The sequence below is a fragment of the Muntiacus reevesi genome, chromosome 3 (assembly GCF_963930625.1).
Source record: "Muntiacus reevesi chromosome 3, mMunRee1.1, whole genome shotgun sequence".
Taxonomy (NCBI): Eukaryota; Metazoa; Chordata; class Mammalia; order Artiodactyla; family Cervidae; genus Muntiacus; species Muntiacus reevesi.
The window spans coordinates 106223503-106244127 of record NC_089251.1 but is presented as its reverse complement, the minus strand read 5'-3'; the positions used below and the strand labels follow the sequence as shown (position 1 = coordinate 106244127).

The following is a 20625-nucleotide window of genomic DNA, read 5'->3' as shown; positions in this document are numbered from 1 at the left end:
CAGTTCTTCAGTGCTCAGCCTTTTTTTTTTCCCAAAAAATCTTACAATTTATTATTTTTTCCTGTCATGGTTTCTAGAAAGTTCAGAGATCAATTTTATAATTATAGGGGTCATATATTGTTTTAATACCTTATCATTATTTTGCATTGCTTTATCATTACGTATGTAACCATATTTGGTTTTCATTTGTTTTTGTTTTTGTTTTTCTTTTTTTTTTTTTTTATTAGTTGGAGGCTAATTACTTCACATTTCAGTGGGTTTTGTCATACATTGACATGAATCAGCCTGCTCAGCCTTTTTTATTGTCCAGTTCTCACATCCATACATGACTACTGGAAAAACCATTTTCTTGACTGTACAGACCTTTGTAGGCAAAGTGATGTATCTGCTTTTTAATGTGCTGTCTAGGTTTGTCATAGGTTTTCTTCCAAGAAGCAGGCGTCTTTTAATTTCATGGTTGCAGTCACCATCTGCAGTGTTTGCAGCCCAAGAAAATAAATTGTAGCTCCAGCCTTTATTCTCTCCAGGATGGGTCCATTTAGTTTACTTTGTCCTATTTCAATTTCCTGATCTCTGACATGGAGATATTACAGTAGTACCTACTTAATACAAAAAGACCAAAATAGTGTTTATTGTTGTAGAGAGTCATTAACTTTCAATTTAATTTTGATTGCAGGACATTTGTTGATTAATAAATTTTAGGTGGGCACATAATGTATTAACCCTGGAGAAGGAAATAGCAACCCACTCCAGTATTCTTGCCTGAAGAATTCCCATGGACAGAGGAGCCTGGCAGGTTACAGTCCATGGGGTCACAAGAGTCGGACATGACTTAGTGACTAAACCACCACCAGCATACTGTATTAGATGCTGTATATACAAAGGAGACCAGTAAGATGCAGTTCTTATCTTTAAGGAGCTAAGATTCTAAATAATGCCTTCTCAGTTTGTTCCAAGTATTTGATTGTGTAGAATAGCATAGGTATATTAAGTGGGTTACTGCTTTTGACTGTAAGGTAAAAGCTAACTTTCTAGCTTTAATATTCTCAGAAACATTAAACTAGAGAAAGATATGGTCATAAAGATTGTGAGGCTATTTAAAAGTCACATGAAACCACTTAAAAGCCTTTGGGTTTTAAAGTGGCCCATTGATAAATATTTGAGACATTATCAAAAAAGACTTTTTGTGGCCTTTATTTTGAATTTATTAAAATAGGTATGTTTTTTTCATGGCATTTTTGTCGATACTGTTTATAAACATAATACATATTCTTTACAGAAAATTCATCATAAAATTGCAATAAAATTTTGAATTTTGGGGCAAAAGAAAATTAAAAGGCAACAGTATGTTAAAGGTTAATCTGTTTGTAGAGTATATGCAGGTTAAAACAAACCAACAATCTAATGGAATATTGAGTAAAGGATGAAATAGTCAATTAAACTAGGAAAAATGCTCACCCTTACTAGTGAGTGTTGAAATACCATATTTAGCTGTTAGTTTGGTAGATATAATATCAATACCTATGAGAATGGAAGAAATTCAACACTCATGTATGTGTGGTAGGAATGTGAATTACTTTTACCTTTTTGGAATGAAATATTTCAGTATCTATTAAAATACATGCTTATGTGTTTGTGCTTTGGGGAGGTGAGCAAGGAGGAAGTAAAAGTACCAATAGGTACTTTTAGAAGTTTAGAAGTGGGTTTTGTAGGAAGAAAAAGAGCAAAAAAGGTGAGGTTTCTCAAGAGCAATGGTACATACATGCTGTGGGATAGCATGTCGCTGATAAATGAATGAGACAGGGCTGTGTCATAACCTGGACAGGTTTTCATAATAAGAGAAAAAGCATTTTGCAAAGTAACTTATGTAGTTTGACCCCATTTTTTAAAATTTAAAATAAACCTATATATTTTATTATGATTATTTGTGTGAGCCATAGGGTATGGCAGAGATTGTTCACTCTATCCAGCTGAGGGAACTAGAACTCGCTAGCTGCTAGAAAGGGATATTACTTTATATTTATTTCAAAAGATATTTTTGGAAAGAAGAAAATTAAGAGGTAAAAAGCAGCAAAAGTTAGGATGAGGAAAAAAACCCTTGGAATCCCATTACTTGGGTCTATAGATTTCTGTTTTTTTTCCTTAAATGGAAGAATACTATCTATGCTGTTTTTTTCAGTCTTTAAAAACACTGTTATTTTTCAGATTCATAACATACATAGCTATGCTTATGTTTTATTTACTTTAGAAACCACCCAGACTACTTTAACACCTTTATTGAAGGATATTTGATATAAAATTAATACATAAATATTTAAAGTATATTTTATTAGTTTTGACATCTGTATATACTCATGAAACCATTATAGCCATCAAGATAATGAACATATTTATTGTTTCAGAAAGTTTTCTCCTGTTTGTAAATCCTTCTGTCCTGTACTGCCCTCACCCCAGTCCCCAGGCAAGCACTGATCTGCTTTCTATCACTATAAATCAGTTTGCATTTTTTAGAATTCTATATCAGTGAAATCAGAACCCATAACCTGTTTCCTCTGGTTTCTTGTACACATCAAGTTTGTCCATATTGTAGCACATGATAGCAGCTCATTTTTTAAAAGCTGTTGACACATAATGGAGGTACCACAGTTTGTGCACCTATTGGTGGGCATTTGGGCTGTGTCCAGTTTGGAGCTGTTATAAATAAAATTGCTGTGAGCATCATGTATAAAACTTTGCTTGGATATATGCTGTCATTTCTCTTGACTAAATAGCTACACTGGAATGACTGAATCGTATGTAAGCATATGTTTGATTTTTGTTTTTCATTCGTGTAGTTGTATCTGACTCTTTGCAGCCCCATGCCAGGCTTCCCTGTCCTTCACCAACTCCTGGAGTTAGTTTTGTTTTTTTTTTCAGTTCAGTTCAGTCGCTCAGTCGTGTCTGACTCTTTGCGACCCCATGAATCGCAGCACACCAGGCCTCCCTGTCCATCACCAACTCCCGGAGTTTACTCAAAACCATGTCTATCGAGTCGGTGATACCATCCAGCCATCTCATCCTCTGTCGTCCCCTTCTCCTCCTGCCCCCAATCCCTCCCAGCATCAGGGTCTTTACCAATGAGTCAATTCTTCGCATGAGGTGGCCAAAGTATTGGGAGTTTCAGTTTCAGCATCAGTCCTTCCAGTGAACACCCAGGACTGATCTCCTTTCGGATGAACTGGCTGCAAAATATTTTCCAAGTATTTATGCCATTTTATATTCCCACCAGTACTGTACAAGAATTTCAGGCTATTCTTTTTCTGGTTTTTTTCCTTTACAACTTCCAAACATATGCTGTACATATTATATATGGGTCTGTTTCTGAATTCTCTCTCTTTTTTTTTTTTCCCTGTTGATCTAGTTTGCTTTTTTTATACCAGTACCACACTGTCATGATTACTGAGGTGTGTAATAACTCTTGAAATCAGATAGCATTGAGTCCTTCAACTTTCCATTTTTTTTGGCCATTCTAGGTCTTTTGCCTTTCTGTGTTAATTTTAGAGTCATGTTTTTCCTACAATTTTTTCTCTGTAAAACCTGTTGATATTTCATTTGGTTTGTGTTGAATCTATAGATAAAACTGATATCTTACAATATTGAGTCTTCTGACACAGTAACATGTTTGGACATTTAAATCTGTCTTCTTTAATTCACTCAGGAATGTTTTGAAATTTTTAATATACAGAAGTTTTATAATTTTGTCAGATTCATGTCTTTTGATAGCTATTGTAAATGGTATTTTTATTTCCATTTTTATTTTTCACAACTAAATATGAGAATACAGGAGACTTTTTTTACTCGTATTCTACAGGCTTGCTAAAGTTCAGAAGTTATTAGCATTTTTGTAAAATCCAAAGAATTTTTGGGATATTCTACATAAATATGTCATATGTGAAGAAAGACAGTGTTACTTCATATCTAACTGGATACACTATTTACTTCTTTTTCTTGATTTACAACACTAGCTAGAGCCTGTAGTATAGTGTTGAGTGGAAGTGGTGAAAGTAGATATTTTTGTCTTTTCTTGATCTCAGGAAGCTTTCTAAAAGTCTTTCACCATTATGATGTTAGCTGTAGGGTTTTGAATTGTCTGATGAAAGAAGTTCTTGCTGATTAGCTTAGAAATGTGTTATTTCTATCAGAAATACATATTGGACTTTATCAGTTCTTTTCCTCCATTTCTGGAGACAGCTGTAGTTTTCTTTTTTCTTTATTAATTGCTTTCCATTTGAATGTTAAACCAGCTTTGCTTTCCTAAGATAAAACTTAGTCATGAGGTGTTTCTCTTTTCATGTATTGTTGAATTTGACTTACTAAAAATTTATGTAGTTTTTTTTTTTTTTTTGCATCAAGTTCTTAAATGGTACTGGCATATTGTTTTCTGGTATTTTTGTATTTGGGTAAATGGTGGTGCTGACCTCAGAGAATGAATTAATAAGTAGTCCCTCTTCTTCACTATTGTGAAAGAGTTTCATGGAATTGATATTGTTTCTTCCTCAAATGTTTGCAAGAATTAACCACTGAAACCATGAGAATATGTATGACTTGTACTGAGGAGAAAAATCAAACTGATTTATGCCTGAATATTAAAATTAGCATACATAATCAAAAAGTAGTGACATTGAATTGATTTAATTAGAAAAACATAATTGATGGAACCAGTAGACAGAAATTTAGTGAGGCTGGAGAAGACCTGAACAACACAACCAGCTTGACCAGCAGATACAGAAGTGCCAATGTCCGATTTGCCCAGATAGACCATATTGTGGGTCATAAAACAAGTCTTAATAAATTTAAAAGGATTCAAGTCAAAGCAGGTATATTACCTGAGCTAACAACAATGCAAATCAGAATTCATGGTTGTATCCTTTTACTGTTGATGCTATGACAGATCACCACAATTTGAGAGATCAGGAGTCCAAACTTGGTTACACTGAAAGTCAAGATATCAGGAGGTCTGTGTTTCTTCTGGAAGCTCTGTGAGAGAATCTGTTCTCTTGCTTTTTCCATCTTTCAGAGATATATATATTCCTTGCCTTGGGACCCCTTCCTCTATCTTGAAAGCCAGCAGCATAGCATCTTCTGATCTGTTCAGTTCTCCTGCCTCCCCCCTCCCCGTGTAAGAATCCTTTTGATCACATTGGATCCATTGGGTTACTCCAGGATAGTAATCTCCCTGTCAAGATTCCTTGGAGAAGAACTAAAGAGCCTCTTGGTGAAAGAGGAGAGTGAAAACGTTGGCTTAAAGCTCAGCATTCAGAAAATTAAGATTATGGCTTCCGGTCCCATCGCTTCATGGCAAATAGATAGGGAAACAGTGGAAACAGAGCAGACTTTATATTGGGGGCTCCAAAATCACTGCAGATGGTGACTGCTGCCATGAAATAAAAAGACGCTTGCTCCTTGGAAGAAACCTAGACAGAATATTAAAGCAGAGATATTACTTTGCCAACAAAGGTCCATCTAGTCAAGGCTATGGTTTTTCCAGTAGTCATGTGTGGATGTGAGAGTTGGACTATGAAGAAAGCTAAGCACTGAAGAATTGATAGTTTTGAACTGTGGTGTTGGAGAAGACTCTTGAGAGTCCCTTGGACTGCAAGGAGATCAGTCCTGAGTGTTCATTGGAAGGGCTGATGTTGAAGCTGATACTCTAATACTTTGGCCACCTGATGCAAAGAACTGACTCATTTGAAAAGACCCTGATGCTGGGAAAGATTGAGGGCAAGAGGAGAAGGAGGCGAAAGAGAGTGAGATGGTTGGATGGCATCACCCACTCAATGGACATGAGTTTGAGTAAACTCCGGGAGTTGATGATGGACAGGGAGGCCTAACATGCTGCTGTCCCTGGGATCCCAAAGAGTCAGACACGACTGAGCGACTGAATTGAATTGAACTATCAAGATCCCTTAAACTTAATCACATCTGCAAAAGCACTTTCATCATGTCAGGTAATATACTCACAAGATCCAGGGACTGGGACGTGGATATCTGCGGCAGTATGTTACTCTTCCCACCACACAACCAGGATAGTACTCAGGTGGCAGCTGACACCACTAAATGACCATTTTAAAAGTGAAAATGGTCTCAAATTATTGACTCAATCTCCATCTGACGAAACTATTAAATGAGCAAATTCTATAAGATGAATAATGTCTGTGATCTAGTGTAAAACTTGGTGATTATAGTTAATAACTACTGTATACTTGAAATTTGCCAAGAGAATAAAACTTCAGTGTTCTTACCAAGAAGAAAAAAGATAAATATATAAGATGATGGATGTGTTAACTAGATGGAGGAATCCTTTCCAGTGTATGTGTGTGCATATATTAAATCACCACAGTGTACACTTTAAATATCTTACAATTTTATATGTCGTTTATACATCAGTAAAGCTGAAATTTTACATTAAAAAAACGAAAGAAAGCAAAAGTAAACCCATAGGAAATAATAAAGATAATAGGGAAAATAAAAAATAGGAAACAGGGAATAATAGGGAAAAAAAGAATCATAAAACCGAAAAGTAGTTATTGAGCAACATCAATAAAATCAGTAAACCTGTGATTTGACTCTTACTGTGATGGTATTTAATGTTAAAACTGGAAGTAAAAATTTTTAAATTGTGTTGTAGATGTATATTTTGGTCGAATTTAAGTCTAGACTCATCTTTTTATATACTTTCTTCTTGGTTTCAGTGCTAGGTCCTGTGGAATCTTGCTTATACTACTTCAGCTTCTGTGAAGCAGTCCTAGAGCAGAGAGCCTTTTTTTTTTTTTAACAGATGCTGGGGAGAATAAATACCAATCCATCCATCCGTATCAAATAGCAGCAGCTCAGAAGACTGAAGAAACTCTGACTGACTTACATTCTAGTGTTTCTTTTGTTTGACAGACATCTCTCAGTGACCCTGTCATTCTTGCATGTTTATCACCGTAATCCTTTTCCAGTTATTTACATCTCCTTTGTAAAAACTTAATCCTTCTCTCACTTGGGTTTTTTTTTTTCTGTGTTCTGCCCTTGTTCCTTAAATAAATCGTCAAAATTACCTTGGTTTTCACAAGGATCTATGGCAGAACAAAAGGAGGGGATAAGATCCCCATCCTCAAAACACTCTAGACAGATTTCTTGAATATGATATAATCAGAATAATTTATTGTGACTCCTGGGGATTTCAAAGCTATTGTGGGGGAAAAAGGGAAAAATATTGGAGGGAGGTGGAGACAGTAATGAGAAGTGATTACAAGTGGATGTTGAGGATTTCCTTGGTGGTCCAGTGACTAAGACTGCGCCCCCAATGCAGGGGACCTGGGTTCGATCCCTAGTCAGGGAACTGGATCCCACATGCAACAACTAAGAAACTGCATGCCGCAACTAAAGATCATGACTTAGGTTGTTTCCATATCTTAGCTGTTGTATATAATGCTGCATTAAATACAGGGGTGCATATATTTTTTAAATTAGTGTTTCTATATTCTTCAGTTAAATACCCAGAAATGGAATACCTTGGTTGTGTGGTAGTTCAGTTTTTAAATTTGGGGGAATCTCTGTACTATTTCCTATACTGGCTGCAAGAATTTACACTCCCAACAAAGGTTCCCTTTTCTCCACATTCTCTCCAACATTTGTTATTTCTTATCTTTTCAATAGTAGCCATTCTGACAGGTATGGTTGCTATCTCCTTGTGATTTGGATTTGCGTTTTCCTGTTAATAAGTGATGTAGAAGATATTTCATGTGCCTGTGGGCCATCTGTATATTATCTTTGGGAAAACGTGTGTTCAGATCCTCTGCCCATTTTTTAAATCAGTTTGGTTGGGATTTTGTTGTTGATTTGTAATGAGCTCTTTATATATTTTGAATATTAGCCCCTTACTTAGATACATGGTTTGCAGATACCTCCTCCCTTTTAGGTAGTTGCCTTTTCACTTTGATGATGATTTCCTTTGCTGTGCAGAAGCTTTTAGTTTGATGTAGCTCCATTTATTTATTAAAACCCAGTGATTAAACTTGTCTATATCCCCAATATTTTTCAGAATTTGTATTAGTCATTTCATAAAAAGAGGTCTGAAGGAAAACATTTTCCATCCAGTAATGTAAAAATTTGCAAAAATCTTGAAATCATAGCTGTGCTTTCTTTAATTTTACTTATTCTCTGTTTGGGGGCTTCCTGGGTGGCTCAGTAGTAAAGAATCTGCCTGCCAATGCAGGAAACACAAGTTTGATTCCCTGGGTTGGGAACATCCCCTGGAGAAGGAAATAGCAATGCACTCCGGTATTCTTGCCTGGAAAATCCCATGGAAGTCTGATTTCTCTGTGGGGTCACAAAAGAGTTGGACATGACTTAAGACACTAAACAACAACAACTTTCTCTGTTTTAAAGAAGTAGAAAATCAGTGTTCCTCCAAGAGTTGAATTCTTATGGAACATTGGGGAAGCTCCATTAGGCATCTCTAAATTCAGGTAGTTATGAATCTCATGCAAGATTGTCTCTTGCCCTGTGGGGCTTTAATACAAGACAGGGGGAAAAGAATTTGTCTTGGGGATGTCAATAATACCTCTTTAACAGAGAACTGCTGTTATTTATTCAGTCAACAAATTTGAATTCCTGCCTGACCACCTTACCTGCCTTCAGGGAAACCTGTATGCAGGGCAAGAAGCACCCGTTAGTATTGGACGTGGAACAATGGACTGGTTCAGAGTTGGGAAAGTTAACTTCTGTTCAGTGTACATCACATGAAATGCCGGACTGGATGAATCACAAGGTGGAGTCAGAATTGCCGGGAGAAATACCAACAACCTCAGATATGCAGATGATACCACTTTAATGGCAGAAAGCGAAGAAAAACTTAAGAGCCTCTTGATGACGGTGAAAGAGGAGAGTGAAAAATTGGCTCAAAACTCAGCATTCAAAAAACTAAGGTCATTGCATCTGGTCCCATCACTTCATGGCAAATAGATGGGAAAACAGTGGAAACAGTGACAGACTTTATTTTCTTGGGCTCCAAATCACTGCAGGTGGTGACTGCAGCCATGAAATTAAAAGATGCTTGCTCCTTGCAAGAAAAGCTATGACAAACCTGGACAGCGTATTAAAAAGCAGAGACATCACTTTACTGACAAAGGTCCATATATAGTCAAAGCTATGGTTTTTCCAGTAGTCATGTATGGACATAAGAGTTGGACCATAAAGAACGCTGAACACTGAAGAACTGATGCTTTCAAATTGCAGTGCTGCAGAAGACTTTCGAGAATCCTTTGGACAGCAAGGAGATCAAACCAGTTATTTCTAAAGGAAATAAATCCTGAATATTCATTAGAAGGGCTGATGCTTGAAGCTGAAGCATAAATACTTGGGCCACCTGATGCGGAGAGTTAGTTCATTCGAAAAGACCCTGATGCTGGGAAAGATTGAGGGCAATAGGAGATGGCAGTGACAGTGGATAAGATGATTTGGATGGCATCACTGACTCAGTGGACATGAGTTTGAGCAAGCTCCTGGAGACAGTGAAGGATTGAGGAGCCTGGCGTGCTGCAGTTCATGGGGTTACAGAAAGTCAGACATGACCCGGAGGCTGAACAACCACCACCTTGTGTAAGGAACTTTGCTCGACACTATCGATGATGCCTTAAGGAATATTTTAAGTAAAAGAACAACCAATCAAATCAGTGATTTAAAGAGGCCATCATTCAGGCAGTATTTAATACAAATTGGAGGCATTGAGTTGAGCCTCTCTCATAGTTAAGCCAGTGCAGCAGTAAGGGCCTACTTAAGACATAGGCATCAGAAATGGACTAGAAAGGAAAGAACAAATCTGAGACAGTATCCTAAATTTACTTCCCTTCTTCTAATTTGGTATTAATTCTCCTTTAAATCTGGCAGCTGGTGTTTGTGTCTGTCTCTCCCCCTCCCTCACTTTCTCCCTGGCCCTCTACTTCTTCTGCACACGCCAACACACCCAAAGGTTACTGCACCCCTCCATCAATAAAGATAGGAGAGGGGGTGTATATCACAGTCAGTAGACACACGGTGTGTATCTGTGTCCATTTTTTTAAAGGACTGAGTATCTCCTAAGGAGGTGTGTGCTTTCTCTCACCTCTTTTTGTGAATTACTTTAAATCAAAACTTTAGCCATTTGAACAGAGTAACAATTCCTGCTGTGCAAGTAGCTGATTTTTTTAAAAAGCATATTAAATGTGTTAATGTTACCCGTGGAGGAAATGTTTTAATGTTTTGGGTTCATTTGATACAGTTTTGAAGGAAAAGTTTATCTACATCTTTGATTTTTTTGGTTTAGAGGAAACGATACCCAAGTTTATATTTGATCCTAACAAATCCTTCAAAAAGTGATCTGCCCTTTTCCATGGATGAAAATTAAAGCTGAGCTCATGTATATATGAAATAAAATTTTGATTTTAATGTATAGGTTCCTCAAACTCACTAATTCTTAGAAAGAATTCTTCTATGAAAGCAGAATTAATCACAAACATTTTGGAGGGGTACACATAAAACAGACTGGTTATATAAAATCAGAAGATTGATAAAAAATGAAGAGAGACCACCACATATCACACATACAAGCATTAATACTTGAATATGCATATTCATCATAAGGCTGAGGCAAAAGCAAATTTAAATGCACCTGTAGTTACCGTAATCTGAGTTCCATACTTTGAGAAAATGGTTTACCTTGGGTAGGCTGCGAAGGAGGAATAGCCATTGGTCTAATGATGTTTTCTTGTTCATATGGTCTGTAAAGGGAAGGATAAAGACAAGTTGGTTTAAGGAGTGGGTAACAAAAGAGATTTACAGAGTATTTTTATGATGGTGCAGTAGTTTTGAGAAGATTATTAAATGTCTCTTTTTCCTTGTTCCCAAGACCAGTGTGAGTGTTTATATTATACCATTTTTCCAAAAAAGATTTGAATCACCAAGAGAGATTGGTTGGTTTCGTCTCAGTGCGATCTTTTATTTCTCTAAGGAATTAGATTAGATGGTTCCTTTGGCTTTGTGTTCATTCACTTTCAGTAACATCTGTATATTTATAAAGTGACCTTTCTTTGACTCTTTCCCCTCCCTTCTCATCTGCCGTAGAACCTCACTGCTTGCTTTTGAGTCGTGCCGCCTTCTGATCTCCTCTGAAGTCACTCAGTCATGTTCAGTTCTGTGACCCCATGGACTGTAGGCTCCTCTGTCCATGGGATTTTCCAGGCAAGAATACTGGAATGGGTGCCATTCCCTTCTCCAGGGAATCTTCCCAATCTAGGGATCAAACCCAGGTCTCTTGCATTGCAGGCAGATCCTTTACCATTCTGCACCACTGACTGCCTTCTGCAGGATCCTTTAAAACATGTTGTATTTGCTTTCTGATGTTCCAAGTATCTTTAAATTGTACGTCCAAATGTTGATTTTGTGGACTTTGTAAGCCAAGTAAATTTTTAAAAATTCTTTGTAAGCTTAGGTTTCCATGTGGAACTTCTGATACAGTAGAATAATTCTATAAAAATTGTGTTCCTGGGAATTCCTGGTAGTTCGGTGGTTAGGACTCACACCTGGGTTCGATCCCTGGTCAGGGATCCTGCAAGGCATGCAGCACAGCCAGAAAAAACACATCACCTATTTCTTCCTTAGTTTTCAGCCCAGCCGTAGGAGAGGATGGATAGGCCCACAGTATTGACGTGAAGTGAGAGCTTGGTGTTGGGCAAGTGCTGCCTAGCGAATGAAATGTTCATCAAAGTATACTTTTGCTGTTTTAAAACAAAATCTGGAGTTTAGTATTTTTTGTAGCTTAAAGGCACCTTAGATATCATCTAATATTACTCTTAAACTTTATGGTTGAATATGCTAGTACCTGAGAAGGGTTACTTGCTTAAGTTCACATAGTCGATTAACAATGGATACAGGCCCCAGTCTAGAATTGGCTGGTAGCCCAGTTGCTTGTATAGATGCTCACCTCATACTGAGTTATGTGGCTTAGTATGTGCTAACCATGAGATAGGAGGACGGTAGGCCATTGGTTGAAGGCTGTGTGAGCTGATGTGAACAGTTTGTGCCTGAGACATTTGCCTGCAGTCTTTGGGCCACAATTACACAGTTCTTCACTTATCATCCATGTGTCTCCTGACTCTGCAGGAAGCCCTCTTTTTGCTAAATTTGAATAAAGGTATCATTTAGACCTAATATTTTCCATTTTTTCAGTGGGAACTAATGGCAGCCTGCTCTTCTGTTTCAGCTCAGACAGCTATGACCGCACCAAAGATGTGGAAGAAACCAAAAGAGCGGACGCGAGCCGCTGAGGAGTTGTTAGAGGCAGAATCAGAGGTAAGGGGCAGCTGTAAACATCGTCAGCTCACCTTCAGAGCAGTGGTGCTGTTTTCTCAGAAAAGTGTGTGTTTATGACTTTTTCTTGAGATACTGCTTTCCAAGCAAATCTATCAAGCTCAAAGTCAGATTTTTTTTTTTAATCCATTTAAAGAATTTTTTAAAGGTTGTTAGTAGTTTGTTCAATTTCGCTGAATTCTTGTTTCTTTTTTAAAATACCTCTTCTCAAATAGCAAAAATAAGTATTGTTGATTTTTCCCTTTTATTACCACATGTAAAGACTAATCTCGTTTTGTTTTAAGAAGTGTTTTGTTTTGTTTCAAATGCCTGTTAGCTGTCCTGGTGGAAACCATCAAGGGTATTTTAAGGAAGCTGATTTTGAATCTGTTGTCCTTTACCTGCGTCCCAGTAACAAGAGTTTTCACACACGGTTTGAGCTGAGGCCTGGGTTCTGCCGTGGGATGCTGCACACCCGGTCCAGGAGCGATGTGAGGGCGCGCCCGGCCGGGTTTCATCCCGGGCAGCGCTCTGCCGTCTCACGGTCTCTCGTCTCAGTGTGCCTGTGGCTGCATGCTGAAGCTTTTAGAGAAGAGTAGCATAAGCGATTTCCACGTTTCTTTTTTTTTCTTTTTGAGTTCTTATATCTACTTTATTAAAATAATTTTCATTGACTGTTTAAGATGATAACATTAAAATGTAGAAGTCATTTTTCAGTAGCTGTAAGTGCATCTGCTTTATAAAACCTCTCTGTCTGGTTATAATTCTTACCCTCTCTCGGCTGCTCACAATGCCCCTTTGTTCCTTCTCCCTGTCCCGTCCCTGCTCTTACATGACGCTCCATTGATGTCACAGTTAGTCACATAGCAACCTCTAAAATGCTGCTTGGGTGTGATTTCATTGTGGTTATCAGGGGGTAGGAATTGGCAATAAGTTATAGATGTGCAAATAGTTATACACTCCTTTTGCAGCTGAACAAGAAAATGTTGCTCCTACAAAGAATAAAATACCTTCGAGAGGCAGGGGAATCGCATACATTCCTGGTATGGCTGTAAGCGCTTCACAAATGGGTTTATCTTTAGAGTCAGCTGTAATTTATTCACTTTCTTTTATTATACTTTATGTTCCTTTGCCCTGTGGCATTTTTAAAAAGCATTATTGAATATTAAATGGGTAGGTCACCATTCCTGTGCTTCCAGATTTTCATCCTCGTCTTTAGGTCAGAGGTTGACAAACTTTCCCTGTTTTAACAGTCCAGATAGGCTTTGTGGCCTTAGGATCCCTGTGACAGTTCTTATCTCTACCGCTGTACCCCCAAAGCAACCATGGACAATGGGTAAATGAGTGAGTAGCTATATTTCAGTGAAAGTTGTTGGTGAACATTGACATTTGAATTTTTTGTAATACTCATATTTCATAAAATATTCTTCTTTGAAATATTTTTCCAACGTTACAAGTGTACACAAACACATCCTTATCTTGCGCACAGTACAAAAGCAGGTGAGGGGCCCGCTATTGGCCCACGGCCCATAATTTGCTGAACCTGCTTTAGATTATTACTCTTCATGAACGAGAATTGTTTAGGCTCATTTTGAACTAGTCACTGGTTAGAAAGAAAACTTAACATGTTTGGTTATTTGCACGCATACTTTTTCCAGAAATCTTAGTCCCTTGTCTTTCTAAAATTAAGAATTTACTAGAGTAGTTTAGTAAATATTGGTTGTCATTGTCTTCATTTTTCATTGATCATCATGCCATCTTTTTCTCAGGTTTTTCTCAGCCTTTAAAAGAATGTCTTTCAGAGATCAGCATATTTTAAATTGTATATTGAGTTGTTATAAGTATTTAATCAAGTATAAGTATTTAATTAAATTCTTTAAATTACAGCCTAAAGAGATAGTGTGAAGGATGATTCATCGTAAAATTGTTATTCAAGGCAACCAAAAATGTATTTAAAACTTTTTGGATATTTCATCCATCATTATATTTGTAATTGTCAGTCTGATATTCTGGCACATAAAAAACTCTTGCATTCCCTGGTGGCTCAGAGGTTAAAGCGTCTGCCTGCAATGTGGGAGACCTGGGTTCGATCCCTGGGTTGGGAAGATCCCCTAGAGAAGGAAATGACAACCCACTCCAGTATTCTTGCCTGGAGAATCCCATGGATGGAGAAGCCTGGTGGGCTACCCAGTCCACAAAGAGTCTGACATGACTGAGCGACTTAACTAACTTTTGTTAACTAAACTCTTATTTAGTAATTTCCTGTAATAATGTTTGTTTTGACAGTCTAGACAATAAAGTGCTTTCGTTTTTCAATCTGGCTTTCTGAATAAACTATTCAAGAATGGTTAGATAATTATACACTAGTTGAATAGAAATCCATCCTGCTAAAGGAAAAGTAATCATCAAATATTTAATGGAACTATTTTTTTTTTATGGATTCCCTTGAGAAATACCCCATCTAACAGTGTGCCTCAGACACCTCATAGATTCTTTGTGTTCTGAAATACGGTTTGTCATTCATGGGCCAAGTTTCTTTATACTTTTTTTTTCCAGTTAGAAATGGACTTTCTCAGTAGTGCATCCTTTGTTTATATCCAACAAGTCACCTGTTGTTGTTGACTTTAGGTACTGAGAGGGTGACTCAATAAACTCTTCTCTCTAAAGTAGCATTTTTTCACCTTTCCAGTTCCTGAAATAACAATTCTGTATGATTATAATGTAGTTATACTACTCTGTAATAAGTTTAAGAACTATTTGCAGACTCACATGCCAATTTATTAAAGATCTTGATGAGAGAAAGTGAAAGTACAAGTCACTCAGTCGTGTCCAACTCTTTGCAACCCTATAGACTATACAGTCCTTGGAATTCTCCAGGCCAGAATACTAGATGGGTAGCCTTTCCCTTCTTCAGGGGCTCTTCCCAACCCAGGGATCAAACCCAGGTCTCCTGCATTGGAGGTGGATTCTTTACCCCCTGAGCCATAAGGGTATCCCAGGAATACTGGAGTGGGTAGCCTATCCCTTCTCCAGGAATCGAGCCAGGGTCTCCTGCATTGCAGGCGGATTCTTTACCAACTGAGTTACCAGGGAAGCCCAAGGTCTTGATGACCTACACTTAATCGCAAGGTAGTATCACAGGGCAGTTTTGAGTTTAGATTATAGTTGAGTATAGAATAAGAAAAAATGAGGCTTCTAATGTATGATTCAAACTTGGTAGATCAGTTTTTTCTTAAAACATAAAAGATGCCTCACTTTCTGCCATGTTTTATAAAAATAGTGATAAATCATTTTCAACATTTATTTTTGTTGGAATTTTTTATCCGTACTCATCTTGTTGGAGGAACAAAGAAGTATGTGTGTGGGAGTGTTTGCATGAACATTTTATTTCCATTTTAGAAAACACGGCCTTAAAACCATCTGTTTCTGTTGATAACGTTTTAAAGTCTACTGTCTTTTCCCCATGATCTGATTGTTTTGTTGTTCAGTTGCTGAGTCATGTCCAGCTCTTTGCAACCCCGTGGACTACAGCACTCCTGGTTTCCCTGTCCTTCACTATCTCCCAGGAGTTTGCTCAAACTCATATCCATTGAGTCAGTGATGCCATTCCACCATCTCATTCTCTGTCACCCCCTTCCCCTCTTGTCCTCAATCTGCTGTTAGTACTAGAAGAAAATTTATTAGTATTATATCTTTTATAATGTTTCAGTTAATAACAAAGTATGGTTTGCAACTATTTAAAATTTTTTTTCATAAATCAGTTGGGATAACTACTTCCTGGTGTATATGACATTTTTTTATACCATCTTCTGTTCAGCCAATTGAGTAGAGCCTCTAATTTGGCTCCTAATGTGAATTTATCAACTGGAATTTGTAGTAAGTCCCTGTTTCCTCTGAGTGCTTCTTTCAGAGGATTGTTTTCAGAGTGTTTTCTTTAATGAAAAAGAAAGACTTTAAAGTTCATTGAGAACTTTGCCTCAAGGAGTTTTGATGGTTGATATGACCCTCAAGAAATACTTTGTTGTTGTTGTTGTATCTGAAACAGAGATGGTCAGAAATAATCTGGTGAATAAGTTTAATTCTATTTTGCCTTTTAAAAATAGGATGCACTGGAACCCAGATTTCTCCCTGGGAGAATATGTGCCAGTATGATTTGAATAAGTTCCCAATCTCAGAGAATTCTAAGAACCAATACACAAAGTAGATTTTAACCAACAAGTGAGCGATGGTCAGCTTTGTTGGAGTCAGACACTGTAAACTGTTCATTGAACTCTTTTTCCACAGCCAGAGGACAACACAAAACACACCCTCTAGCGTTTCTTTTTATATTTGCTGAGCGTTAGTGGCAAGGGTAGGAGTGCTTGATTTAGATTCTGGCTAGAACTCTTTCATGTCCGTCAAGTTCCAGGGATTAACAGTTCTTTCCTTTTTAAACTTTGGTATATTTAGATTTCATTAGTCATGTTAAAGCATTTCAATAGCCGTTGGAATTGTCTGCTTTATCCCAGGAGCTGAAATGAGAAAAGCATTTTAAATAAACTTATCATTCTAGTACAATAAGCTGAACACAGACATCCTTATCTTGAGTGATATGTTTTCTTATGCTTTTGTGAGGGGATAAGGGTGGGTCTTCATGTGTATTTACACACAGTGAAAAGAATATAACCTCTGTGTTCACTTATGCTTTAGCCTAAAGCTGAAGAGGAGCTTTCAGGGGACAAAATACTTGAATCTGAACAGGATAAAATGAGCCAAGGGTTTCATCCTGAAAGAGACCCCTCTGACCTAAAAAACGTGAAAACTGTGGAAGAAAATGGAGAGGAAGCTGAGCCTGCACGTAATGGTGCTGAGAGTGTTTCTGAGGGTGAAGGAACAGATGCTCATTCAGGCTCCACTGACAGTTCTGGTGAAGGGGTCACGTTCCCATTTAAATCAGGTAAGGTTATCCTTGTCTTCCTGTGTCTGTTTTGTTCTCCTCTTCACTCTACTGCAACTTAGAGAAGTGTTGCCTCCTCCTAAAGAAATACTGGATGGAAGGAAGAGGCTCAACACAGTGTAATATTTACAGAATAAAGCAGCAGGCATACTTGACTGACTGGCAAATCCAGAGAGTCCTTTGTTGGCGGATGTGATACCTGATGCTGGCTGGTACTCTGCTTTCACTGGCATTGGAAGAGCTGCTGGCAGAGGAAATCAGTCAGTGCTAGGCTGGTAAAATTTGACAAGAGAAATCTAATTTATTCATTTTAATTGAAAGAGATGTTTCAGATATGGTGACCACTTTCTTTGAGATAGTATACTTGTTGTTTGAGGAAGCTGGAACTAACTTTGTTGATGGAAATCACTCTGTAGAGCTGAACTCTACAGCCAGCATCAGTGTACTAAGTTATTAAGCACCAGTGATGTGGACGCGCCCTGTAAGATATCTGATAAACTCGAGAGGGTCTTTGACCTTTAGACACCATCAAGCACACTAAACCTCTGTCCCTGTGCTATGTAAACTATGGTTGGCTTTCAGATTTACCGATAGTTTTTCCCTGGACGTGCGGGGAAAGGGGGGGTTACGCAAAATGGCTTTCTTAGGCCACCAAGTCTAGAGAGACTTACAGGTGAAGTAGGGTTTGAATGTAAAGTAGCGGGCCGCAAAAATGGTCTTGGCCAGTGTTCTTCAAACTTCTGATTGTAACCCATTTAATCGGTTGTGAAATTATTTTAGTGAGTTATAACCAGCATTGTTAAGAAAAAAGAATAGAATACACATTGTCAGTGTATTACATGCAGTAAGGAATGTATTGTTTGTTGGTTTTTTTAAACTTTAATTTATATATGTATGTGTTCAGGGTCATGAAATCACATTTCTTACTGTGAGCTGTAGTCAGAAATTTTTGAAAGCCTTTGATTGATCCCATCTTAATATACTGATCATTAATATTTAATGAAAATACTACCAGTGAAATACTTGGAATGGTCCTTATGAAATTGTAAGGTTATTCTATTGTAAATTTTGTTTTTAACCTTAGGGCTCAAAATACTGAAATTTCTCCTAAAGATCTAGGCTTGTGTCACCAAGCACTGGGACTACCATCAATCCTTCTTCAGGGATTGAATCACTGGTTGTCGTTTTTAGGACTATGTAAATTATATTTTTATCCTTCAGCTTCGCAAGAATAAAGCGCACAATTAGCGGCCCCAACTGTACTGACTGAATAACCGCTTTTTTCCTCTGTAATATACACCATCAGTAATTGGGCAGGGGGGAGGCAATTCAAAATTCAGATCCTAATAAACTGTATATATTTTAGTAATATAATGTAATAAAATATCTGCAGAATTCTCACATACCATCAGTCATTGACTTGTATATCAAGAACCACTGAGATAAAGGATACAGTGTGCTATCATGAAGTGATCTAGGGCCTGATTTTGATAAGTTGTTTTGTTAATTAAAAGAAAAAACTGAAAAAAAAGGAAAAAGAAAAAACTGACTTGATTTTTTTTAAAATAAAAATTTCAAGAAATTTTCCAGCTTTATATTATGATAGGGTTGTTAACAATAGCTGAAATAATAGTAATAGTAGCAAAATAAGTACTGTGGTAAAAACTACTTTAATATTCATATGAAAAGTATTAGCTAAGAATATGTTTAGTGACAGGATTATTGGACAAAGGTATATGTCCTTTCCCAGTTTAGTTGGCTCAGCAAGCAGATCCATTATTTTATTTTCTTCAGATTAAACTGTAATTGGGGAGGGCAGGGAATCTATAGTCTGCTTAGACTTTTCAGAATCTTTAATAAGTTATTTGGTTTTGTGTTTTATGTCCTTTTACCTTTTTTCCCTCTCCATAGTAACATTCCAAATTATCCTCCTTTGGCAGGAAACCAAAAGTATTTTATATAAACTATGGAGCATAAGTTAGTCTACAAGGATGTATTATACAACATGGGCGATACAGCCAGTATTTTGTAATAACTGTAAATGGAGTACAACTTTTAAAAGCTATTTTTAAAACAGGCTTGGTGATTTATTTAATGAAGATTATTCATGTCCCTTACCAAAGTCTGCTTATGTGTAAATGAAACAGTTCCTATAGCACCTTTCTTCAGATTACTCTCCAGAGGTATCCAGAAGGGATAAAGAACAAATAACAGTTTAAATCTTCCCATGGCGTTTTCTGACTGTAGCTCACTGTTTTCTTTGGGGTTTTGTTTGTAAATGATGAGATGAAATATTGGAGTCAGCTTAGGTTCTTGCTGGGTATATACACAGTGACCTTATAGCCTGTTGTCTGTCTGCTCTCCTCTCTTTAGAATCCTGGAAGCCTCCTGATTCGGAAGGCAAGAAGCAATATGACAGGGAGTTTCTGCTGGATTTCCAGTTCATGCCAGCGTGTATTCAGAAGCCAGAGGGCCTGCCTCCCATCAGTGACGTGGTTCTTGACAAGGTGAGCTGAGCACTCAGCGAAAGCTATGTCTCTTTGGTGGGAACTGATTTTTAACTATCAGGGCAAATACGTGAAAAGAAAGTGGAAATCGCTCAGTCGTGTCCAGCTTTCTGTGACCCCATGGACAGTAGCCTGTCAGATTCCTCTGACCATGGAATTCTCCATACCAGAATACTGGAGTGGGTAGCCATCCCCTTCTCCAGGGGATCTTCCCAACCCACAGGTCGAACCTAGGCCTCCCACCTCACAGGTGGGTTCTTCACTGTCTGAGCCACCTGGGAAGCCTGAGATGCTGCAGTGGGTAGCCTGTCCCTCCTCCCGCAGATCTTCCCAACCCAGGAGTCGACCAGGGATCTCCTGCACTGCAGGTGGATTCTTTACCAGCTGAGCTTCCAGGGAAGCCCCCATAATATGTGAAGTATGAGCAATTTTTAGAAATTGTTAAAGTGACATTTGAATTAAATGTTTCATTAAGCATTATTGGGTCTTAGGTTTACTATGGCTCGTAGTAATTGTGGGGTTTGGCTCATATTTGAGTGGTAAAGTTTTAAAATTTATTGTTGGCTTATTACAGCTATTTCCTAGTGATAAGGTGGAAATTGTGTGTCTTCTGCGCTAATACACCTAAGGAGATGTAGACCTGTTTCTGCACTGTGCTAAAATCTCAATAGGGAATTAGAGTAGCATTGAGGATAGATCAGAAACCTAGATAAGTATTTGGCAGATCAAACTTAAGTGGGAGTAAGCGTAATTCAAATAGTATAACTCAGAATTTCCCCAGTGGATAATTATAGGTGGATGAGTCTTTAATCTTGTGCAAATAGATAGGTA

At 37.7% G+C, this 20625-nt stretch overlaps 1 protein-coding gene across 15 annotated transcripts in view; it reads left to right on the top strand.

The window, feature by feature from the left end:
- EIF4G3 (eukaryotic translation initiation factor 4 gamma 3) overlaps window positions 1-20625 on the top strand; it is a 340922-nt gene that overhangs the window by 248284 nt on the left and 72013 nt on the right. For all 15 annotated transcript variants that reach the window (XM_065929977.1, XM_065929979.1, XM_065929983.1 and 12 more), the window contains 3 exons: window positions 12266-12354; window positions 17041-17287; window positions 19661-19794. In XM_065929977.1, the coding sequence (XP_065786049.1) occupies window positions 12266-12354; window positions 17041-17287; window positions 19661-19794 (470 nt within the window). The remainder of the gene's footprint in view (window positions 1-12265; window positions 12355-17040; window positions 17288-19660; window positions 19795-20625) is intronic.